The sequence below is a fragment of the Temnothorax longispinosus genome, chromosome 5 (assembly GCF_030848805.1).
Source record: "Temnothorax longispinosus isolate EJ_2023e chromosome 5, Tlon_JGU_v1, whole genome shotgun sequence".
Taxonomy (NCBI): domain Eukaryota; kingdom Metazoa; phylum Arthropoda; class Insecta; order Hymenoptera; family Formicidae; genus Temnothorax; species Temnothorax longispinosus.
In genome coordinates this window covers 18547718-18573694 of record NC_092362.1, presented here as the reverse complement: position 1 = coordinate 18573694, position 25977 = coordinate 18547718, and the positions used below count along the sequence as shown (strand labels likewise).

The following is a 25977-nucleotide window of genomic DNA, read 5'->3' as shown; positions in this document are numbered from 1 at the left end:
GAGTACTTAATGCATTGTCGATCATGATGCGGTAAATATGCGACAAGTAAAACTTATGACAGTCTATTGTTAATATCCAAGAAGCTCTATTGTGCTGCATAATTGCATCAAAGATCCAATTTACATAATATTGGACATAGGAAATATTGATCTAATTTAATAGTTCGGTTATACGATGAACAATAACAGGACTATGTAATGCATTAAAAGTCATGCACGATCTATTTCTTTTTGTTTTTATAATTAGATATAAATATATAATTGTGTAGGTATATATTTTTTAAATATTATTTATCCATAAATCTTCAAGTTTAAATATCTTATTCGATAACTTTGATTGTATTTTTAAATCAATTCTATTTAAAATGAGAAATTCTGATATAATGGAAAACTTTCTTTATTTATTTAAAAGTTACTCTTTTTGACATTAACGTAATTAAAATTTTTACTGTTTTACCATAATGAAATATTTTACATTTTATTTTTTTAAAGTATGTTACTCTAAGAGAAAAAGTGAATTAACATAAAGAATAGCACTTACAAATGTGATGAACGTCTTATTGAAATTTTATATATTTTCTCTGTTATATAACAAATCGTGGACATCATATTATACAAGTTCCATGAAGTAGAATAAATAAGAAATAATTTATCATTAAGATTATAATTGATTAATATTTAATATCATCAAACAAATTAATAACGACGGAGCAAAATAATCTTAGCAATTTACTCGAATATTAAATAAATATAAAATTGATTGATGAGGAAATTGTGATAAAGAGAAAAATTATAATATATAATTCAACATAATGTAACAATAATGATAAAGTAAAGTAATATGACATATAACGGATGTATTTCTCAACGCAATCGTGCACGAGCAAGTGTATATCATCACAATAGCACTCGCTCCTAGACTCGGACCATTTGTAACGTAGCGGACGCGTCAACTGCCACGTCTCGGTCGAAACTTGGCGAAATATCGTTTTGTACAACCTGTTGACGATCTTTCTCACCGTTTGACGGTGCAAGAAACGATTTATCACCTGACGGACAGTGTTCGTTTCTGCACCGACCGAAACGCATGACGCATGTCCGTAAAACTAAGCGTACCTAATATTCGCCTTACCAAAATTTCATATTTCCTCCGTCATATTTGTGTAACAGGTGGGCATGTTGGTGCCGTACAAATCCTTTGGTGTGAGAGAGTACACCAGAGCAGCCAGCTCCGCTATTAGCGTGCTACAGCGAAGCACGAAGGGTCCAAGGTTGGGTCTTTTCCAGCGATATGATCTTCGTGTCAAAATAGCGATGCAGGAGCTCACACCTAGCCCTACTGGTGAGTATTAATTTCATTTGATTGATGGCATTGTTATTCGCTTATCACCGTTATTATACACGGTACATATCTAATACACTGCACATTATATGTACATTTATTAACGGAAATTATTTTAACCCCCTTTTTTATATCCTTTGCTTTGGAAATTATTTTATATTATATACAGAGCTAAGTAAAACAAAATTGAAAAATTAAAAGGGTTTTTGAAACAATTGTATTTTAATTTCTAAAGTCAGATGTTGAATTTTTCTGAAATACAGTTGTGACATTTTTGCATTGTAAATGCAATACGCGTAGGTATGGAAAAAACAATTTGCATTTTTAGTGAACGAATAATACTTGCAAAAATTCTGAAACCTTTGTTCTCACTTTAAAACAAATTTGGTGCTATATGCAGATGTTTTGTGCTCAATTTTTTTTGAAAAGCGTAAAATAAGTCCGCATTAAATTCATTGATTTGCAAGTGAAAAGATTACGAGACATTTTAAATGGCGAAAAAGATCCTCGGACGTTATAGTAGCTTTTTATCTTTGCAATCATGGAAGGAGTTTACGTGCGAAACGATAAATCCTTAGATTTTTCGGAAACATGCTAGGTTCGAGAAAAGAACAGAAAGTCTTATATAGATCGATTTGAGCACATTTTGTTGAAGACATCGGAGGCTTTTATGGGGAGCTTAGCTTTTATCAGATAGAATCTGAACGCTCCCTTCACCTTAGTATCGTTCTTTGTGCCCGTAGGGTACAAATCAGCACTTTAGTCCCGCGATAAAGAGATTCCCTGCAAAGTCAAACGAAAATGTAAAGTAGAAATGTAAAATGGGTTAGACTTATCCTTTCACGATTTATGTTATTATTTCTTCGCAAAGCTTATACACGAATTAAAGACAATTTATAGCTTTAACGTAACTAACAGAATAAATTTCTATTTTACACGATCTCCTTACTGCATCACATCTATTACATTGCATGCAGAATAACGTAGAGAATGCCGAGTAATGCAAAATAATTAGGAAGCGAAAGCCAAACGCGCAAAGGAAGCAGATTATGATCCAAGATTATTGGTCTAAGATAATATAATCTCGGAATTAATTTAAAATAGATGATTTACGTAATATACAAATAACTGATGAATGAACGGGCAAATTTTATATATGTATATAGTTATATCCGGTCGGTATTTTATAATTTTAACCATTGTCAGTGCATTAGAAATGAATTTATACCGCGTTACGGTTTTTATTCTCTTGTTGGAAATTCATAACATTGATATTTGCGCTGAATATTTTAACATTTGGAAACTTTGCGTCAATTCCATAAAGCGTGAAGTGGATGGAAATGAAATACAAGCATTCCAATCATTGGGTTTTGTGATGGATGAAAGTGCATAAAATACATCTATTCTACAGTTTGCACATGCTGACCGGCAGTAACAGATTCATGTTCAATTAAATCAGAATGAGAGAGGATTGTATTGAATTGATTCAAATATTGATTAAAGGGGGATATGTTTTGAAAGATATTATATTTAATATTATAAGAAAGCATTTAATATTTAATCCTTACTTTTACTTGTTATTAGTACGATACTGAAATATGAAAAAGAAAATTACATTTTATATAACTTTCCATATTTAAAAATATATAAAACCCTGAGAAGCTCTGAAGACGAATGTTAAGGTGTGAATATCTCTAAAGATATTCGCATTTAATCCGAATTGGTAAAATTATGATGCATGTAGTTCACTCTATATTTTATATACTTTATATTTACAAAAAGCTCAAACGTTAAAGCCCATATATACGTATCGGAAAATACTGTTACGTGCAGTTTCTTTTAATAATTTATTGTACCATCAATATAGACCAAAGAATTTTTAAATCTTCTACGAACATTTCAACATCACAATCATATGGTAAATGACAGTGAGCGTGTAAACGATCGGTCTTTTATAAAGATTCTATTGGTGTTGGCGAAAGTTCTTTGAAGCTCATCGATTTTATGAAAAATCGGAGTCGCGTTGAAATCGGATGTTTTCATGCTGCCGCGCTCCGTCGAAAGAAAGCGAGACGTCGGGCGCAGTTCTGCCATGTAAATCACGTCGGGAAAGCTGGACGACAGCCAGGCGCCGCTCACACATCACTACGCGCCGCACCACCCATCACCGCACACCGCGTTCAGTCATCGCCTCACGCGTCTCCTCACCTGAATGAATACATTGGCCGAGAAATGGTCGTACTATTGCCGGAAATCTTAAGTGAGTGATGGCAATCACTTAGTAACACGGCAGCATCATTTGTCGGTCCATTAAATCGGTTCCGTGCTGCAGGAAAATTCTAAACACTGATGCAGCGAAAATTAATAGAACCAGCGATAACGAAACTGCAACGTAATGTGAATAGAGACTCTATAAATGATTATTATTTCTCGGCGCCTCGTTTTTGCGGATTTCGCTATTTTAGAAGATTCTTTTGGATCTTTTTTTTTTGAAACGAATAAAACGCGTATGGAAAATAATTATAACTCAGATTTGAAATACTTTTACAGCTTTCACTTTTATAAATCAGAGATGGCTGGAATAAGTGTTATAATTATTTTTAATCTGTAATTATTTAAGCTATATACAGGATGTTTAAAAAAAATGTTAACATTTATATGGAAGTTTTTTAGAGAAACAGAACTAATAACACAAGTTATTAGAGTAATAAATGTATTTTGTCTTCAGAGAGTTTACCGTTGTTATTTATTTGTTTACCATTATTGCAATGTGCAAGATCTCCGACAGAAAATTGCAAATATAATTGCAACAATACTCAAAGAAATGTGCCTCAGAGATTTGGAGAAAATTCCAAGGATGTGTTGACAATGATGGTGAACAAGTAAACTGAGAAAAAAAAATATTTACATCCAAAAAAACATTTGTGGCCAAGAGATTATTTACTTAATATAATACACATATTTATTTAAAATTAAATATTTTTATTTAAATTAAGTAAAAATATCTAATTCTAAATAAATATGTGCGTTATATTAAGTAAATAATCTCTTGGCCACAATCTAAATAAATAAACTTTTTTTATCTAAAAATTTTTTTTCAGTGTAAAAAAAAACATTTTGAAGACAAAATACATTTATTACTGTAATATCTTGTGTTATCAGTTCTGTTTTTCTATTAAAAAAATACTTCCATATAAATGTTATTTTTCTGAAACACTATATATAATCATAATTTCCGATTGCTCTCTTGAGAATTGCGTGAAAGCAATTTTCCGGGAGCTTTCCGCGACCTTATCGGACACTTCTAACAGCACAACCGTGATAACTGTATTGGGAAGTAGCGACGGCTTGTCGAAAACCGGAAGCGGTTCGGCCGCAGGGCAAATTGAACATCGTGGTTAAACGCAGACACCGCAACGGCTGACATGTGTAGAGTAAATCGCGAGCCACCGCCGGCAGTCGTCCGATCGATATCCGTGCTTTCGATATCGCGAGGGCAATTTCCATATGCACGATAACTTTTCTCTACAGTCGCGTTTGTTAAAAATGGAAATGGTTAACGTTGATCCATAACTGATATGTCAAAAAGAAACTACTATCCGATATATATGTATATAATATGCAGATTCGCAATACGTAGACTGACCCCCATCATAAAAAGAATAAAAGAAGAGTACGTTAAATATACGTACTAAAAAAATGGTTTATTATATTTATTATTAAAAGAACGTACATTAAATTGCAGATGAGTTGAAATAAAAACGAATTAATACAAGATTATAGCAGAATTTAAATCAAGATAAGCACAAGCATGTACAATTTTTCTTGATTATTACATAACTTCGAAAATTCTTTAAAAATTAATCAAATATATCTATAAAAAAAAAGAAAGAGAGAAAGAGAGAAGGAAAGTTATACCAACAAACTTTTAAGATACGGTTTCATATATCTCGACAATGAGAAAAGTTTACACCAGCTTCGCGATTGTTGGTGTAGTTTTTGAATTACTCGCATATCGACGGCTATAAAGCTAGGTTTGTGCCAGCATCGTTGCGTGAAAATCCATCGGTAATTCCAGCTGGCGTCACTAAAGGAGGTCGCGCCATGCCTTGAGAGAGCGCTCTGTTCTCTATCAGGCAAAGTGATCTACTCAATTTTATCGGTGACTCGATAATGCCGACAATGCCTGATTGAGTTGGAGGTTCATCGATTATTTAAAATTTTGTTAATCACCGGGGCATTCGATCCAGGAGGTAGAACGGATAAGCGAGCTTTCGCGGAGCTTGCAAGCTGCCGCCATCTGACGAAAAATGACGGAACGTTTTTACACGTGGATTTCGAGATGTTCGATTTAATTACAATATCTAGAAAACTACAGTTAGCCATAACTTCCATCGATTTAAAATATTGGATAATGCTTTACTATTTTACTTAGTAAAATTATTTGACATTATTTAACATAAAAAATGATTGAAATTAATCTAATTTATAATTAAGCTACTAAAATTCAATATTATTTAGCAGATAACATAATACAGTAAAAGGTGTATAAGGAAAAATCTAAACAGCAGTATTTTTAATTGTAACTTTATAATGAGATATTCCGCGTTTGCCTCTAAAAACTAAGTAAAAAAACAGGAAAGGTAGTAATAAAACAGTAATGCGCTTGTAAAATTTACTACATAAATTTCATCCTTTCTTCTGTGTAAAACAATTTATAGAATTTTGCAATACGATTATAAGGAAGTCATATATAGTTGGATTAATAGCAAAATTTTAGGGCAGCATTGTGCAATCTCGAAATTAATTGGAATTGATTTTACTTAATCCCGGGGTAAATCTGGCGCTTAGCTGTACTACATTGAATCAATTAATTCAATTAGAAATTAGAAGCTTGGAAACGGGAATAATATATTGAAATATTTTCTAAATCTTATAATTCCGCGTTTTACTTTTTTTTTTTTAAATCTATAAAATCTGTGTTTGAAATTCCAGAATAAAATAGATATTTGCAAAAAATTGTTTAAGAATCTAGCTTTAATTTTATTGAAAATTTTACGTAATTGCAATTAAAAAATCTGTTGCAATTATAAATGTAATTAAATATAATAGTGTCCAAAAGATATAAACGTTATTTTAAAACGTACATTTGATTTTATATTTATTTATTTCTTTATTATTATATAACGCAAAATAAATAATCTTACAATTAGGTAATATACCACATATATATAATAAACTAAGGCGATATTAGAAAAGAGGTAATGAGAATGAACAAATATTTTGTTTTACTTCAACAATCTGTGATCAAGAGATAAGCAGCGTCTGTTACCTACGTATTATAGCCTTTAATTTCCTCGCGAAATTAAACTCACGATATTACGTTATAAATCCTGTTACAATCTATATATTATTTTTAGTAAAGCATAAAATGCAAGTAAAGTTCATATTTTATATTATTTTTAGTAACACACAAAAGATAATTAATTAAAAATTGTACTTAATCTAGCAAAGGTATAAGAACTTTTAATATAATAGCAGTATTCAATAATAATTACTCGTGGAATATAATTTTCCGTAATGTGTTAAAATAAATAGAAAATGCAATTTATCGTAGAATAATATTAATGCTAGTGTTTCATGCTGAAACCTATCTGTTTTGAATTCTAACGAGTAATGTTCCGTGTACAAAAAAATAGTTCGTAAAGATTTAGGGAGGCATTCAAAACATTTTGCATGGTCGCAAAACAATCATGAGATACAAAACTTTCGTCAAAGTATCTCGCCGGAATAGAAAATCAAGATACATCCGAAAAGTTCAGAAGCTATGTTCGGAGGATCTGTGGAAAGTACAAGTGAACTAGACATATGATTTTCTCTCACACCACCGTTTTATTCCGCGCCTTGTTCTTGTCCCTCTTTTTTCTCGACTTCATTGTTACACCCGTAAATCCAAGCATGCTGATTTATACATATGTCTTTCCTTAGCTATACTGTGTGGAAGTAGTTTCGATTTGTTGGCCACGTCTTCCCCACGACACATAATTTTGTTTAGAATATTGCGACTGTCAATGGGGAAATATCGAGGGGAGAAAGAATAAACAGATAAATAAAACATTTATTTATTAAAATATAAATAATTTTGTTAGCTGAATACTGTGTGTATATGGTAATATCTTTAATGTGATAAATTTTTTTGTATTAGTTGTTATATTCTTTAGCTCTTTTTAACTTTTTAACTTTTATTTAACTTATTTAGCTTTTATTTTAGCTTCGTTACTGTGTAGAAACGTTTATTTTAAGCTATTTAGTTTAAACGTTTAGTTTAAATTGTTTACTTCTATAAATTTATGTTTTACATTCTAATTTACATTAAACACATTTATGTACAAGTATATAATTCTGTGTATAATCTACACGAAGCGATCAAGATTTCCGAGCAATTAATCTAAGGCCAATTTACCGTTCGTGACATCTCCGTTATCTGATCGCATTTACTTCAATCAACGGCAAAGCCTCTCACACATCAAATTAATTTCCTCGAAATATTTTATGAAATGTGCAGATATTAATTTTGTTTTAGAGAATTTATACAATATATTTATATATTATTTTAAATAATGGTTTTTGCATAAGAAATATTGAAGTATTTTTTATGTTTAACACAGTATCTTATATATAGATACCATTTTTATACATATAAATATGTACATGTTAAATTTTTCTAAGGTAATAGTTCAACTTAGGATTGATTTAAGTTTTAAGTAAGTCCGTGAGGCATATTTTATTGAAATAGTCTTTTTCATATACACGTTCTACGCTTTCCCTGTATTGTATTTTTCTACTTATTCGTAATGTATCATCTAATAGCTGCAACTATTTAGTAAAGTTTCTGAACAATCACTCGACATCTGATCTATTTACCAGAATCAGAATACCATAGTATAGGAAGCGGCGTGTTACAAGTGCTTGGCATACCGTTTGAAACGTCAATCGAAGAGCTTTGAAATTATTTGCCTTAGCGTTCCTTTGTTCACGTCCTTATTAAAGATCCTTTAGTCGGTAACGTTGCATTAAGAAATAGTTGACAAAAGGGGGGAAGGATAAAAAGAGTACCTACTTTAACAATGAACACAATATAAAACATTTTTACAAATTGTAAAACGTTTCTTTTGTGCATAACGACTTCTATCTATTTTCGTTTATATAATAGCAAGAGAAATCTCATAAATTTATTATTCATTAACTAAAGGACAAAAATTATAATTTCTAATGAAAAGTTATATATGCTACATATTTGAATTAAGAACATATTTTTATGAATAACAATTAAATAGACATTTTTATATTAATTATATTTATTGTTATAGTGTTATATTTATAATAAGTATGACTTAAATGTTTTGATACAAATAACTGTCACTAATTTCCTCATATTTTGATACAAATCTCTAACTGCTTTGTTTTATTATAGGTTTGTTTAAATGTAGTTAGTATGTGATTGAAGTCACATATCTCATTGTGACTATTAAATTATATATAGAAACATATATAAATGTTTCGCCAATGTCAATTATTAAACTTTAAAAATTACGCTTATTTTGAGACGCAATTGGAAAAGTCATACTTATCACTATACAGAAAGTGTACATGACAAGTCTCATTTAGTAGGTTGTTAACCTTCTGAAAGAAACTAAAGCTACATTTCTCGCGCACACAAAAGTCAATTTTCAATTCTGCTTATTACACACATTTTTCGTTTTTTGAAAGAGATTTATGCTGTTTTTGAGTCTACATGGGAATATGATCGCGAAAAGAGTCAGTCGCCTTCACCAATCCAAGTTCCATGAGATTTTTGTCACCACGTCTGAATTTTATCGTTCCGGGATAACTTCGCTATCAATCGATGGATTCCACCATCGACTTACCGACGACATTCGTACGAAGACTACACTGACCCTTCTTCGGCAAGTTCGAGCCATTCCAACAAACGACATTCCCTTATCGCGCGCTATTCCGCAGATTGATGCGGTTACATCGTGCACTTTAATACGGGGTTCAGATTGGTGTGCGTCATCGATTAGTAATTTGGGACACAGACTTTTAGTTTCCCTAGCTTAACCTTTTTTCTTGTTCCTCCTTCTCGCAGACGTGTCTTGATGATGGAACGTGTGTCATTAACTGTCCTACTGATGTTACATTGTAACAATATTTATTCTGTACGTTTACGTACAAAATACAATCACAAGCATGGCAGTAACTATTATAATATTTTGTCATACAATTTTTAATCGTAATTTTTACTTATAATTTTTATAATGAAACAATTACAATAAACTTCTTACTTATTAGCATATAATTTTTAAGCATAGTTCTCCTTTTTAATGCTTAAGTTGTAATTTCTTAAATTTCAAAATATCGAAAGGAAGTAAAGAAAACTAACTGTTAACATAAACAAATGCTCGTTGTACTGTTATTAAGTTGTAAGGTAGAAACATTGAACTTCGAATAAGAAGTGATGGAAATGTCAATGTGTGGACCTTAGTTTACTCTCAGTATAAAAACACGACCATACCCATTTATTAGCAACGGATGGTTGACCTAGAATCTCAAAATAGGTTTCCCAATGTGAAAATTCGGAGTGTTTCTTGCAAAAATAACTGCGAAATTTGAGTGAAATTGAAGGAGCTACCGTGGAACTTAACACAAAGCATTTCTTGATCAGAAGAATAAAAGAAAATCTACTACGTGAGTGTAGTTACTAGTGGAAATTTCCTATTCCAGCTGCGTCGACCAATTTATCTCTTTCTTTTTTCAATAGACCTCTTATTCGCGAGTTATTTTACCATCCTTGAATAGTTAAAGGAACTATTGGTAAGAAATTTTAAAGTAAATATTTCAAAGCAGATATTCCAAGAATTTCGTTATTACAGATAATTTTTCTTTCTCCTTTATCTGTATTTATTCGTAAGATATTATATGTATTTATAAGGATTTATCACGTTGTTTTACTATGTATATATAGTACATACTCGTGCAAACACACATACCTTTATGAGTAATATAAAACGGAGTATCATCCGCTTGAGGCAATTTCAACTACCACGGATAAAGTAATACGATCTTTTCCCCTTTTCCGACAAAGTGGATCAATCACGGTAGCGCTTGCCAGTCTCGATCGTCCATCAAGTAGAAGTTTCAATCGTACCTACACTATAATCAGACGGTACTATCGCAATGAACTCCGCATATATCGATACGATTCGCGATTTCCGATCTCATCTCGCAGCCGGGAACATTTAATCAATCTCGTCGTTGCCCAGTAGGTCTGTCGAATACGTCATTTGGACGGACTACTCAGTACACACAGGATTCTTTCCGGATGAAGCCGTTCGTCACTCAATAAAAGAGAGTGAAATCAGATCGAACCACTAATGGAGGTTTTCAACGATTTCGCGGTGCTTCTCTCTGGCCAATTCTTAATAATCAATTTTGGCCTATCAAAAGATATGATAAATCAATCCGCAGAAGAACTTTTCCCTTCTTCATGGATAGGGCTTTGTATTGTTATTTCAATGGCATCCATTCTTTTCTTCCAATAAGTAAATCCCAGGGGTAGCTTCGGGAAGATACTGTGGCATTAATGCTTCACAATTGAATCCAGAGGATAATTGCGGATAACTGCGTCTGGAATTTATCTGCCGAATGGAATATAACAAAGATAAATATTACTTCCACTTTTTATAGACATATTATTTATTTAGTCTTTGTGTATAGGTTATTTTAGAACAACTAGCTTGATGTATACATGACATTATTTGAGTAACTTAGAGAGTCAATTTTCTCTAATAAAAATCTTGTATTAATAATCATTTCCGAGATACTATATGTCTGATTACGGTATTTTTGGAAACATAAATAATAGCGAAAGCTGAAACTTATTTTGCACTTATTTGTAATTTTATGGACTTTAATGTGGGGAATCTTTTAGATTAATTAAATACTTGAGTTATATTTGTTTTTAAATGTAAATAAAATTGTTTACCATAGACATGAGAGAAATTAGCGTAAATACAGTGAAATTCGCGTTGGAAATGAAGAAGTTTGTACAACGTAGGGGCGAACGGTCAAAGGAAATTGGACCAATCTGTCCCATCAACGTATCGAGGATGCAACAGAGTGATGTCAAGGTGCAATCTGTACCCGAGGTCGGATACGTTTGAATTTGTACTTTCTTCTTCTTGTTAATCAAACTTGTGCAAACGTAATGTAAGTTGACTCGCGATATGTCAAACGTACGACGTATCGTGACAAACTCGAAATTGACGGAGCACGCGATGGTATAAAATCGCAATATGCCGACATATAATATTGCAGAACGGAAATCGATACAGCGAATATAAATTGGTTTCTAAAGAGGATCTTTTAATTACGGGATGGTTACAAATAATTTGCGCGCTCCAAAGGTTAATTATCGTGTAACGATTGTAATAACTCCGATTGTGTAACAGTTTTATGCGTAACAGCGTAACGTACATACGGCAATATGATATCCTCGCGTATTGGAAACGGGTGAACGTCAATACCAAGAGTTTGTTTTTAAAAAGTCTGTCTTTTTCTTAGAAGAACAAACAAACGGGAAGACAAATGGAAAGGATGCCGAAGTAGGTCATGCCTAGAACACCCATGTTATTTGATTGGAAGATGAAAGGGACGGTAAAGGCAATATTCTATGGCAATACTCATTTGATACCGATGCGTATTACATGTCTTTCACATAAAGGGAAAGAATACGCTTTGTGACGCGGGGTGACATCTGGGAAAATGCGCAAGAGGAAGAAAGAAAAAAATACCGCCATGTGGCCGGTGTAACAAAGTAAATCGTTCAGGACAAGGCGATCGAATTGAGAATTGTTCGCACAAAGAAAATCGCGGAGAGAATGCACGTGGATTGGGCACGTAGTGAGGCCATTCAATAAAGTGATTCAGAGCAAAATCTCGTAAGCCGAGCGTATGCGTTATGGTTTTCAGCGATTCGATACGAGCCATGCTTGAAACGCGGCCCTTATGAATATTTGATGTCGATACCGTTACGTCGGATTGTCTGCGTATCCCATTACAACGCGACGGACACGCTCAACCATATACTTTCGCAAATGACTGTATGCATAATAAAAAGAGGCATTTGTGTTTTCGATTTCATCGGTGTTGTCCAAGATGTAATATTATTTATTGCGTTGAACAAAGTTCTATATGTACAGATAGTTTTAAAATATTAAATTACGATGAAATTAATTGTCCATTTTAATTTCAACGAGCATGAAAATGATGAAACTTGTACGCATAAAGACATTATTTCCGTAACACACGATATTTTCCATAACTTAAATTATTTTTACATGTGTGTGATTTTTGTTTGAAAAATCTCTATTAAAAGGATATATAGATGACATTATTTTTTCTCTACAATAAACTCCCAGAAGAAATATTTAACTTGCTACTAAAACTACTATTTGTGCCTTTACCGCAGGAATATGCTCCACCGCATTTCCGAAAGAGATTGCATGCATGCATAATGCATGCATAATAAAAGAGCAGTTTGTAACTGTAATCTATTAGCATTAGACATTATCTTCTATGATGCGAATATTTCGCATAATATCTTGTTCACTTTAATTTTTCCATAGAAAATGTTGAACGAGCATACAGCAACGTATCGAAATTATTTTCTCTCTCACTGCACTGGGGCAAACATACAACTAATGTTTTTTATTTATATATTATTTATTATATTATTTATAGAGTTAGCAATTAATTCTCCATTTATAATTGCCAAATAAACAATTACTTAGTGCGAAATTCTCGGCACTTTTAAGCTATTCATATACGCCCTATCTGCAATGTAATATCACGGTCTCTCGCGCGCAAAGACGGCTGCTAACGCCACTCTCGTAGAATTTCAGAGGGCGGAAATGTAGTCAAAGTAATGCAATATACCACCGCTCTTTCGTCCACGGCCTGTCCATACATGATAGAGAACCAATGTCCCTGTTCGTAGTTGACATTCATTTAAACGAGCTCGCGTATGAAATCGTTTTTCGAACGTTTTTGCTTATGATACTCGGAGGATTTCTATAATCTGGTGTTCGGTGATATTGATGATTGAACTGCTTTTTAACACAGAATTTTCGCTGATGGAAGTCAACGCAATGGAATTCAATTGCTATTTTTAATATTGCAATGCTTTCGTTAGGAGAGACGTGAAATGAAAGATTCTTTCGTAATCCAATTTTAAGAAAATGTCGAGATACATTTATCGCTAAAGTTTACGTTGTGGAAGTTGAGCTCGATTACTTTGCAAGAAGTTTTCGTACATTTTCTTGTCAGTGTATATTTTGTTGTCTGTGTTTTCTACTGAATGTGCAATAAATAAACTTCGATAAATATGAAGATATTAAATTCAGTTTAAGTTACGCGCTAATATGATTAAAGATACACAAGTAGCTAAGAGAGAGAGAGAGAGAGAGAGTTTTAAATTACACACAGAACTTTTATGTAAAGTTCGTAGCAAAAGCATATAAATTTAACGATGAATAATTGGGGATTAAAAACACTTCTAAAATTTTGGCAGCAAACTTTACATGAACGTATCTCGAAGACTGTTATTATTTGACTTTGAATGAAGCAGTGTGTATAATACGATATTTTTTGCCTGACCATGAGATAAATGTCACTCTGGAGTGATTTCCTTAATAATTGTTTCGGCAATTCAGTTGTTATTTCTCTCGCGTTAGCTATTTTACACAGAACGTTGTTAATTCTGCAATAACAGTGGAGAATCTCTCGTCCATAACGAGCAGATTATTCCATCAGAATTCAATTTCCACGTGTATCAGTATATGTATGCATGTGTATGTGTGTATTGTATTGTGGGTATTATATTGTGTTTGCAAACGTCTGTGCATTTACACATGTTGTGCTGCATGACGACAAACTCGTATGAACGGCAAAAATTTGAAAAGATGCAGTGCAAAATAGCGAGCAAAGCTATATCGCACCTTTCTCGTTTTTTTCCAAATATATACGGAACAATTATTAATAATGTGCGAATGCACTCCGATATGGAATTTTATCGAAGATCCTGCAACCCTTCTAGGTATGGCAGGATTGTAGACACCCGATCATCCTCGAGATATCTCAGAACTTTTTCCGTGAAGAAATCTGACGATGAACATTTCCGGGGAGGCATTTTATTTATTCTAAAATGTGTACCATAATGATAGAAATTTATTTACGTACAAACGGATAACGCAGCAAGCATCGATACAAAATAGCAAGTTTATGGAGTACATCATTGCTAAATTAATACTCATATGTAAATAGTTGAATAGACTGCTATTATTGTTCTAATTAATAATTTTTTAATTTTTAACTTTAATTTTATCATTAAAGCCATAGAAAGCTATTTTTTATAATCAGGAATACCTTATAATTTAATAATATTCAATTTAATTTTACTAATTTAATTATTTCTGTAATGTTATTTATACAATTTCCGTATTTGCCCTCTATTTATTTTGTCATAATTATCACATGACGTCTTGCGGTGGAACTCATAGTGGACCGTATTGCTGAAGGACACGTTCCTGTTTTACGTGATACTTTAACGAAAACATGTACAGTGTGTTCGGATGACTGAGTCAGACAAAACCCATTCGAATAATTACTTTACTTTCGCGCGTATAGTAAAACGCGCGGAGGTGGTAAAACATACCGCAAGAGAGAGACTTACTTTTAAAGCGAGACTCCTAATTACAGCACCAAGAACAAAGTACGATACTGGACTCTCTCATTCTCTATTCAGTATGAATCCAAACAAAATTACGTATCCTGCACTCTCTTCTTTCGCTCTGTGTTATAGTAACGCGATCACGTACGACATTGGGCTTAATTAGAACCTTGCGCAGCACTAGATACGTCAATTCAATGGAATTCTCAGATCGGAAGTCTCTCGAGTTTTAAGACGATGTACTTCGATTATGGACTTCCTAAATCAATATTTGAAAGTGGACCTGAAATGTTGTACATTAAACAATCAGTTAGAGTTCTTTAAACCTATAAATTGCTGGCGTTTTGTTAATAATTGTATACGATTAAATTTAATTAAAATGATTTTATTTCATGGATATCAAAGTTCTTTAATTTAAAAATGTGACGTCTGTTTGCAAGATTATTAAATTGCATGTATACTTAAAATAGTTAAAATTTCACAGCATCTCAGATCCATTTAACGATATTTATAGAATTCATGAACTTCGTAAGAAGATATACTTTACCGTAAATATAACCAGATATAATTTGGCTCTACATTGATAACATTTCTTGATGATATACATATAGAATTTTTATTTAGAGTCTTAATAGCACTCGAATTTTGAAATACGTATCAGAAACTCCGGTTTTTGAGTTGAGATACAATACGCGCGCGCGTAACATTGAAATATTTTTCATTTTTTATTTTATATAGTGATTTTATTAAAATGTAAACTGGATAGTGGGTATAATTAAAAGTTATCACAAGTCGTAAGTATTATAACCGACTTCAAGTTTAACTTGATTCTCGATCTCTCTTGACAGTATTTTCAGATATAAATCTTATCGAGCCACAATCTCAAATACCTCCATTCGCCACTTTAATTAAATGTTTTCAACTCTATTAGTAGCTCGCCGTCGAGCGTGTCGGACAAATTTCTTTCAACATCTTTTGATGCCTCTGCCTGATGCTTATTACATTAACATAAGAATGGATGTGCGCTTACGGCGAAGGAGTGTCGGTGGAATCGAGTCCGGGTTACCGGCGCCTACTTGACCGAGTTATATTTGCATATTCTGAAGGGAGAAAGTTCTTAAAAGGAGATTGCTGGAGAGAGATGAACGGCAGCGTGAGTGTCTTGTTCTTGTGATATGCCTCATAAAGATCTGTATCGATTGGCGGCATCTTCTATTTAGGAGGTATAGCAATGTGCTCAGTGCACGTGCGTGTGCGAAATTACATGGCTGTGTGAATACAATTACCTGTATTAATCGATTACCGATGCCGTATTCCGTTATCTCGTATCTCATTATCGATGATAGCTAATTCGATTACAAATATCGACAATATATTTCCAAAATTAATGTAATATTTACGTATATGATTTTTTACGCATAAAAATGTTTATATGTGTAATAACGACATTTAGTTAAAATATTTTAAATTCAGACAGGAGGAAATGCTTTTCTAATTAGGCGAAATTATATCCTACGTGAGAATGCAGAATAGTTGTAACGATATACCGCTAATTTCTCGTTCGTATCACAAATTCTATCCAACGTAATAATTGTTCCTTTCCGCATGAAGGACATTATCGTTGTCTCGACCTCAATAACGCTACAGTCGCTTATTGCATTAACACTGAAGTTTTGACGAAGCAGACATTACTTTCGAGAAGAGTATAAAATCATGTTTGGTTAAGCGAAAATGTCATTGTGATCTAATTATTCACTAATTATTAATTATTCACTAATCAGTTTTTTCTCACAAATGATATTTACGTTTAACGATTAAGACAATAATAATTATTGCTTGAAATTTTTTTACTTTAATAGACTTTTGACTTCAATTTTAGATAAAATTTCAAACATTCTTTGGTGGTTTTTTTACTTTTGTGCACATAGAGATATTTATGGTAGTTATTATTTTACGTAAACACGTGTTTTACTAATTTTTTAACAAACCATTGAGATATATCATAATCTATTTCGTTGAAAAATTATTTTTTTTTTAATTTTAAGTACTTATAAAAAAATAATTTTCTATTTTTGATGTAATTGCCGTGATTGATAAATATCTGAGAGTAGTGTTAGATAAATAATTAATTTTAAAGACTTGCTAGATACTTGAAAAAACATCTCATCAGTATAAAAATCACACATTCCTCATTGCAATTATTAATCACTATTTATTATAAGTGAATCTTGGCCAGAATTGAATCGTAAAGTTGAAAATGGATATCATAAACAGTCCCGCTTTTTCGCTGACCTCGCCCACGCTAAACTACCGCAGACCGGATGTCACCCTCGCGGCATTGTTTTCCTACTCCTTCTCACCCCCCTTGCTTCCCACCTCTTTCGTCGCATCAACATTCGAGAGTTGGTCCACACTTCCATTAAGGACAATGGAGTGTCGAACCCTGATGCAACAAGGGTGACACGGAGGAAACTAGAAAAGTCCTTCATTTTTCATGTAGTTCCGAACCTCGATATATACTTGCTACGTGCGAAAATCCTGGCGACCCTTAAAGTACCGTGGACCGCCACCACCGCTGCCGTCAGCGCGTATCTGTCGCGGTATCCATGGCGACTGAGCACATGCGCGATGGGGTTACTCGGTCCATCCGCCGTGGAACACACCACGGGGGTGGTTTTTCGTGTTGGCACACCCGGGCGGTTGGCTGGGCGGTGTCTGTGGCCTTCACTTTCCTCCCGAAAATCGAAGGCTACGGGGGTGGTAGCCGTCCCTTTTTCCTCTATCTCTCCTCTTCATCACCTTATTCTTTTTCTACCCTTTCCTCTCTTTATCTATTCTCTTTTTTCTTTTCTCGTTCTGTACATCTGTGCCTATATATCTCGGTATTGTTTTTATTTCTCCCGCTGTCTCCGCTGTCACCACGTTTTCGCGCCGTGCCTGTCGGTCTTACGTCTTGAGATTTCTTCTCTTCGATGTGCGCGTCGTCGAGCATACACGTGCCAGCGGGACATCGAAGGGTGTCGTACAGCAGCATCCGGTGCACGTGTCAAAACCAAGTGAAAGTGTCGCAGTCCCGGCAATTCGGTTGCGCCGTTCGTTTTGTGCCACGCCAATAGCTCGCGCATATTGGCAGCTTCCTTTCATCGTTTACACTTTTTGAAGACCCTCGAGGATTGAGGGGATCTTGAAGCAATCTCGAGGCTCGACCATTGAGCCCGGTTTCTGAGCGCGCAAAGTGCCCGGGAAGAGAGCTGCGGCGGATCGAAAGATCGTACACCGCATGGATCAAGCAAGCGCTTCCACTGCGCCAGTGAAACTTGCCAGTCACGTGAACAGCGAGGGTGGCGAGGAGGGTGAGAAGGAGTGAGCCGAGCGTGCCGTAGTCAGCGATACGACGACGAGGAGCGAGATACGTTCCGCGTGGGAAGCCGCCGATGGATCCCCCGATTCTCGCCGACCAGCCGAGGGGCGGTTATACACGTCGATCAATCATCCGAACATCTATCCCGAAGATCGCCGCCAGTCTCGATTGTCTCGCGAGTGCCGACGCGTGTACCGCTGCACCGGTCCTCGTAACGAGTCCCGACACTCGGTCATAATTGGCGAACTCTCGTCGATATAGACGATTTTCGCGCGGCCTCGGCGAGCCCGAGACTTATAATGAGCCCGAAGAGACCCGCTACGCCGAGCGCGGCGGCGAAAGTGGCAAAACAGCTGATGGGTGACAATAACTCGGAGCGCGTCGTCTGCAACGTGATCGAACGGCCAATAGCACGGTGACTGAAATAAACACGTATCCTCGGACGAAGTGCGAAGCGGATCGGCCCCGTGTATGTACACACCAGCGTGGCCTTCCACCTCGTGCGACGGAAATCGTGCGACGCGTGGATGCGTCCAATTTTGATCGAGAATGACCTGATTCCATCTTCGGAGTTAAGATCGATCCTGGGAGAGTATCCCTCTCTCCGTCGCCCTGCGTGTCCGTCTCCGTTTTCCTCTCTCGCAGAATTCGTAGGAACGTTGTGGCGTGTCCGCAGAAACGGATCTTCATAGTCGGCGCGGATAATCTAATGTCGCGGCCTGACCCTACTGCCCACATCGATCACTGTCAAGTAGATCGCGCGATCGCACCTTTGTGCGGCTTCACAGAGGTATCATATATGCTTGTCGATCCAGAAAGGGATCATCGATGATATTAAAGATGCCATGTGAGCGCGGATAAGTATGGCTAATTGCAAATCAAAGTCTCGAATGTCGCTTACTTTATTCACAACATTGAAAGCAATTTATTTAAAAATTTTAATCAAACTTATACCTGTTTATATTATCTATATATATATATATATATATATAATATGATGTGCCAGAATGTTGTTGCAGACATATGATTGAAGAATGGAAATACCTAAAGCTTCAAGTGTCGCAATGTATTTTATATCTTCATTTCCTTTGTTCTTCTTTTAATTTCAAATCTATGCCTCTGCATATGATATAATGTTTAATATCTTAAATAACATCTTTTAATATTTTAAATAAATGTACGATATGTAATTACAATTTTAGATCATTTTAATACTAGGAACTAATCATTAAAATATTTATCTTAAATATGTGCGATTTACATATTAATTAACGCATTCTAACTTTTATGCTTTTGCAACTTTCAAGCTGACAACAATCGCGTGAAAAGCCGATCATACTCTTTTTCTCCACAAGAATCTAAATTCGTTATGTTATTGCAATTCTCGCCGCTTGGCTTTGCGAGTGAACCGCTCGCGAAAATATCCCATTTGAATGGCGTACTTATCGCTCGTACTCCAAGCTCCATCGTGAGAGAGATATACCAATATGAATGGACAATTTTCGACGCCGTGCACACCCCGCGGGAACGAGTCCACAGTACCATTTCTCCCGCGTTTGTATCATAACAGCTCCCACGCGCATCGGCGTGTTACGCTCGAGTTAATTCCGTTGGTCAACTCCACTGAAATCATCAACCTAATGCCGCGCTAAATACTTCGAAACGTGGTGCACACGATTTCAATATCACGTCTCTCTTGTACCGCTAAGTATCCCGATCGGTTCGTCGATGACGAGTCATCCGCAGCTCTGAGAACGCGTAGGCCGATAATGGACGCTTGCTTGCGTAATGCCGCCGAAATTCTACATTCCTATGCCCGTGTCTGACTCTTCTGCAAACCTCAAATGCAGCCTTCCGGCGCGCATCACTTAACGAGGAGCTAATTGGAGGCCGCATCGATTAAGCCCTGCGCCTAAGGCTGGATAAACACGTCTATGTTCTTAATGGAACGAGAAACATTCTTTACTTCACTCTCGTCGTCATCCCGTTTTATCTTCAATTTTTCTCCTTCGGTTTCCTAAAATCTTACATCTTCTAGTGGATATACGTTTTGTTTACTGGAATGTGTGACGTCAATGTCATGTTATTTTCACGAGTGCCGTTCGCAACGATCGTTTGCGATCGGTGATGAGAGTAGTGCAAAACGGTTAGCAGCACGCTCCTGCAACGTTTCTTTAGTTATCGCATCCATTATTGCTGCACGTGATATTGATTCGTTGCCCTCCATTTATACGAATTTCCAATATATCTGAATAAAATGCAGCACGTTTATTCCTGTTTTGTTATTAATCCCCGCTAAGCCAGAATTGCTTTTCAACGAAAGCTGATCATGTTATATCTAATGGAATTGGCTAGATAATATATGTATATAAAAATACGAAATTTGTGGTTGGTTAAAGAATCATTTAAATAAAATAAAGATAAATAAATCTAGATGTAAATAAATAAATTAAAACGCTTGCTTTATTTATGAAACGTAGTTATATTTAAAAATATTAGATTATATTTATAAAATAAATAATAGAAAACACAAAATTATTGCGAAATATTATATTCAATTTTATAAAATCACTTAAAATCAAGCTATAAAATCTTTTTGTTAAATTAAAATAGAGATGTATCTCAATTTCAATTTTAAACAGAAAATAAATTCCAAATGAAAAAGTTGTTTTGAAATAAATAAATTAATATAGACTTCCAAACCAAGGAGAAACGTATTTGTAGCATTACGACAAGCAAATCACGATATAACCAATATATTAATATAGCATAATAAAGCTAAGCAGCTTTTCCGCATAAAGCTTGTTTATTGAATATGACTCAGCCCGAATATATCAGCAGCTTTTACTGCATTAATAACCTTATTGCTCCGCAATCGCGCAGAGTCTAGATTAAACCAGCTGGAACACCGAAGGGTGGCGCATGGCCTTAATAGCCGCCTTTACTTTTTGTTTCTTCCCTTGCTCGTTTTCCCTTTTTGCCTTTCACGAATTGGTAACCCTAAACCTTGTTTCACGCTGCAGGCAGTCTTCGGGGCTCGAGAAAGTAACATGATTCTGTTCCATTTTACGTAGATTTTGGTTCACCTTACATATATGTTTAACAAAATAACTGAAAAAGATTTTTTCTTTTATAATATTTTATTAACATTTTATCATGTATAATATGTACAAGGTTTCATAGATCTTACTTTTTCACACACTTTGTAACGATTTACTATTTTATGACATTGGCTGTGCTTTTGATTATTTTTTTTATCTTTTATTGTGATAACATGTAGACCTTACGTTATCTTTTTATATCATACGTTAATTTTCCTATCATTTCTTATATTATTTTCTCCGTTTACTTTAATTCTAACATTGGTCTTCTTTTGTATGCATTCATTTCAAAATAGACAAAATATATAACGTCTAATAAAATTATAAAAATATACAATTGTATATTATAAAGTAATGGATATTATACAGGTAAAAATCAAGTATCTATATATTTGCGGTCAAACATTTTAATTAATATGATATATAAAATATAATTAATCAATATTATTAATTACAGCGATATAGCCGATATATCGAGTTTGCCATTTGAAATAATTCATTAATTTAATTGGCTTTGATTCAGGTAAAAACACATTTCACAAAAACGCAGAGAAAATTCCATAAAAATGTGATATAACTTTCTAGACTATACTTTTTATCTTTCTCGCATCTCTTCCCCTTATAACCTTTAGTTCTGTTTGCATTACCCTCCGGCGTATATACAACCGTAATGTATATATGTATATATGTATGTGTAATATATTTTATATACGTGCTCAGCATATATGTATATACAGCATATATTTTTTTCTTAACAGCGCAGTTATCCTTTGTTTCAAGAGAAAGTGGTCGCGTGATCAAAAAAGCAATTCCAGAGTGTCACCTCCGCATGATATACGACAATCCGGCAATCCGTTCTTTATTACATTTTATCTTTCACCCTTACCCTATGATCCCACATTTTTTTTAATTCCCGTGATGTAATTATGTTGACCATTACTGACATTCGAGTCACGTGTACGAACCACCTGTAGATAGTAAATACGTTCCTACACTATCCATCTTATCTATGTATTATTAATTCGCATAGCAGATATATAATAGTAATTACGACGCACAAATGTGTTTATATCAATTAATATTGTTTTATTACGATTTTTTAAATCCGATTTGTATGAATTAATATACGAAGACAGACGAATTTCTGAAAAAAATACATTTTTACAAATAAAGCTTTTCCCGCATACATCTTTGAGAAGAAGAATATTAAAACTTTTTTTACTTTTATATAAAAGAATGCTAAAAAAACGGTAAGATGTTAAAATAAAAATGATTTTTAAAGCAACAGGTTAAACGTAGCAGCCGCCGTTGTGATTTTAATAGCTGGCTGTGTTATCAAATAAAAAAACATACAAAAATAATATTATAAAAGTTTATTTAATAACCAATTGATAAAAAATTCCGTACAGATTTTTGATTCTATACTCCAACAAGATTGTTTTATTGTTTATGACTTATGACTAACAATAAGTGTGAAAGTATTACCTACTGCAAATTAATAATTTCTCTATGACATATATTCACGTTTTAATAATATATTAAAAACATGATTAAATGGATCAATGTAAAAAATAATATAAAATAAAATATTTTATACACTATTGTAAATTGACAAAACTAACTGTTGTATTTTTCTCTGTGACTTTTTGAATGTGTATATCTTCCTCTCATAGCAAGTTCAAGAATAAAATATACGCCTTAATAAATGATTAATTAATATGCCATTGTATACACAGAGTGATGCACGATATGCATATAGGTACTGCTTGACTTATTTATATTTTATCAAATAATTATGCAAATGTTTAAATACAATGGCTCCGATTTGTGAATATTACGCGTCGAATTTCGCTTATGAAACACGTGGACGAGCAAATAGTCAAACCATGATAACCGCACTGATAATTCCGCCTGAATTTGAAGCTCATGATGACAATTTGAAGCCATATTACGATTATTGATAACTATAGTTGCATGTAATGTTATGCTGCCATCGAAAGAAGAAATGAAAATCATTCTTTTCAACACTTTGTGAAAGAAACTAAAATTTATCTCGCTTATAAAATAATAAGTAGGGTAAACTCGGGTAAGATGGCTATAGAGGAAAGATGGCCAATCCATGTTCTCTCAATCTAACTCGTCATAAAACATCGAATGAACAAGGGTTGGTCATCTTTCCTCTATAGCCACTTATCCAAGTTTATCCTACAAAAATATCAAGTATATAAATATTTTAATGATTGCCTATATATTTTTATCACTTATGAGTATCTGTTTATTTATTGCTAAAAAAGAAACGCAAGCAGAATAGCAAAGAGTGTCATCATCAAATAACAAAATTGCTTTTTCTTTAGAATGAGAAATAAATTCATATATAATGCATAATATAATTTATACTGAAACCTCACAGATCGGGCTTGTGAAATTATTAATCTCATTAACAGTGAAATGTACGCGTAGCGATATATTTCGTCATTCGACACAGTTGAACGTTTGCAACTCGGCCGTTCCTGCCTCATCGACTTCATCGCCCTCCCCAACTTGTATCGAATTTAATTTCACGCGTTTGATTGCGACGAAGGGCTGCCGATCGTGCAGAGGAAAATGAATAGAAAAGAGGGAAAACGGAAATTTTGACGTAAAAAGCCTTGAATCAGCAAAGCAGAAAGTTTGCGAGATCAAGTTTACGCCAGACTTCACCTACGTTAAGAGAATTGATCTTTTTCTTGTTTTCCCATTTGAATCGCATAAATAAGATTACCCTCTCGCTTCAATATTGCGGTTTCTATATCTTATCGAAAAAAAAACACGAAATTTGCGTTAATGTTATTATTACTAAAAAGACACAAATTAAAAATTATTCTTTTAATGTGTCCTATATCCAATTATGTGATATATTTGCAAAATGATATGCAAAAAGTAATTTTATTTGTTGAAAATCTTGTTCAGAGCAGCTCGTGTTAATTATATGACGCAAAAAGTGAGATATATTTAAATCGAGCAGTATTTAAAACTATGATTTTTTTTTCTATGAAAATATATCGTTGACTTGATTGAATCAAAATATATATATCTTGCATTGTTTACTCACATTGTTAGCTAAGTATTATGTAAACTATTATGTAAAGTTTCATCTATAAGAACATTTTACTAAGTATTTATTGATGTGCACATCAAAAGAGCTCTGATATGTAAACTTTTAGATCAATATTCTTGATTAATCGCGTTCTATTATGATGGAGCACGTCGGTAAAATTTTTTACGATTGAATATTGAATTAATTTTTACGATCGCAAAAACGTTCGTGTTTCTAGTAAAACGTATTGATGGAAAAGAACTGAAACATCGATAGTTTTTGAAAACTACATATAAAAAAGGAGCAGCAGCGCACGCGGTCTTGAATCAGAAAATGGAAATTTAATTAGTTCGCTTTGTCAGATCTTTGCATATTCTTCACTCGCGTGCATATTCAATTCTAACTTTTCAAGTTAGACAAAAGAAGAGAAATGAGGTAAACGGGTAAAATTGAGATGAAAGACCGTACTTAAAGAAGTAACATGAATGATGGATTAAAAGTTTTTGACTAGGTATTTGAAAAATCACTAAGAGCGCAAGAAGTTTACGCGAGTGAGAAATTTTATAGATTGCCTTGGAAGATGAAATATCTCAGAAAATGAGGGGAATATAATGTATATAATTAAAAGCATACAAAGATGTGATAACTATTACATTAAAGCAAGCTACACTTTGGTTTGTTTGCTTAAATAATATTGTAGATCTAACAATAAGATGTAGAAACATTAAATATATGAAACGTTCTAGTGTATAATTAAACAGTTAACATTTTTTGCCGAGTGAGACAAATAGAAAATATGAAATCTCCAGTTTTAGTCTAATAATTTTTGCAGATAAATGAAACTTGATAACGTAATGGTAATAAAAATTTAATATAATTTTTTTTTAATTAAAGATTATATTAAGAATTCATATTTGATAGATAACAAACAATAAACACATAATTTGTTTTTATAATTTAAAATACATTGAATATAAGATAACGTTAAAATAATGGATGGAAAAATAATGTCCTTTGTATTTCAAGGAGTAGAAAAGACCATGCTAAAGGTAAAATTGAAATTTACGCCAATATTTGAGAAGCATAACGAGAGTAATTTAATAACTTGAACGATATCGGAAATTTAATGTGAAAACTGAGCAATCATCAAACTTACATGATTGACATTCTAATTATTATAAAATGTAATATATGTCGTCGACTTCTTATATGATCATTTTCGTATAATTTACTTTATAAACTAAAGCGTGTTCTTAAGGAATTGGTCATAGTGATTAATAATTAGAATTAAAATTTAATATTACAAAA

The 25977-nt window shown here is 33.7% G+C and overlaps 1 protein-coding gene across 6 annotated transcripts in view; it reads left to right on the top strand.

Annotated features, from left to right (window-relative positions):
• Positions 1-25977, top strand: part of Nmdar2 (NMDA receptor 2) — a 163902-nt gene that overhangs the window by 78467 nt on the left and 59458 nt on the right. For 5 of the 6 annotated variants that reach the window (XR_011731916.1, XR_011731917.1, XM_071777745.1 and 2 more), the window contains exon 3: positions 1171-1342. Coding sequence is in view for 3 of the 6 variants with exons in the window: in XM_071777745.1 (XP_071633846.1) it covers positions 1171-1342 (172 nt within the window). In the remaining 3 variants the exon portion in view is untranslated. Of the gene's footprint in view, positions 1-1170; positions 1343-17708; positions 19283-25977 lie in introns of those variants that run through there. The other variant, XM_071777747.1, reaches the window with a different exon arrangement.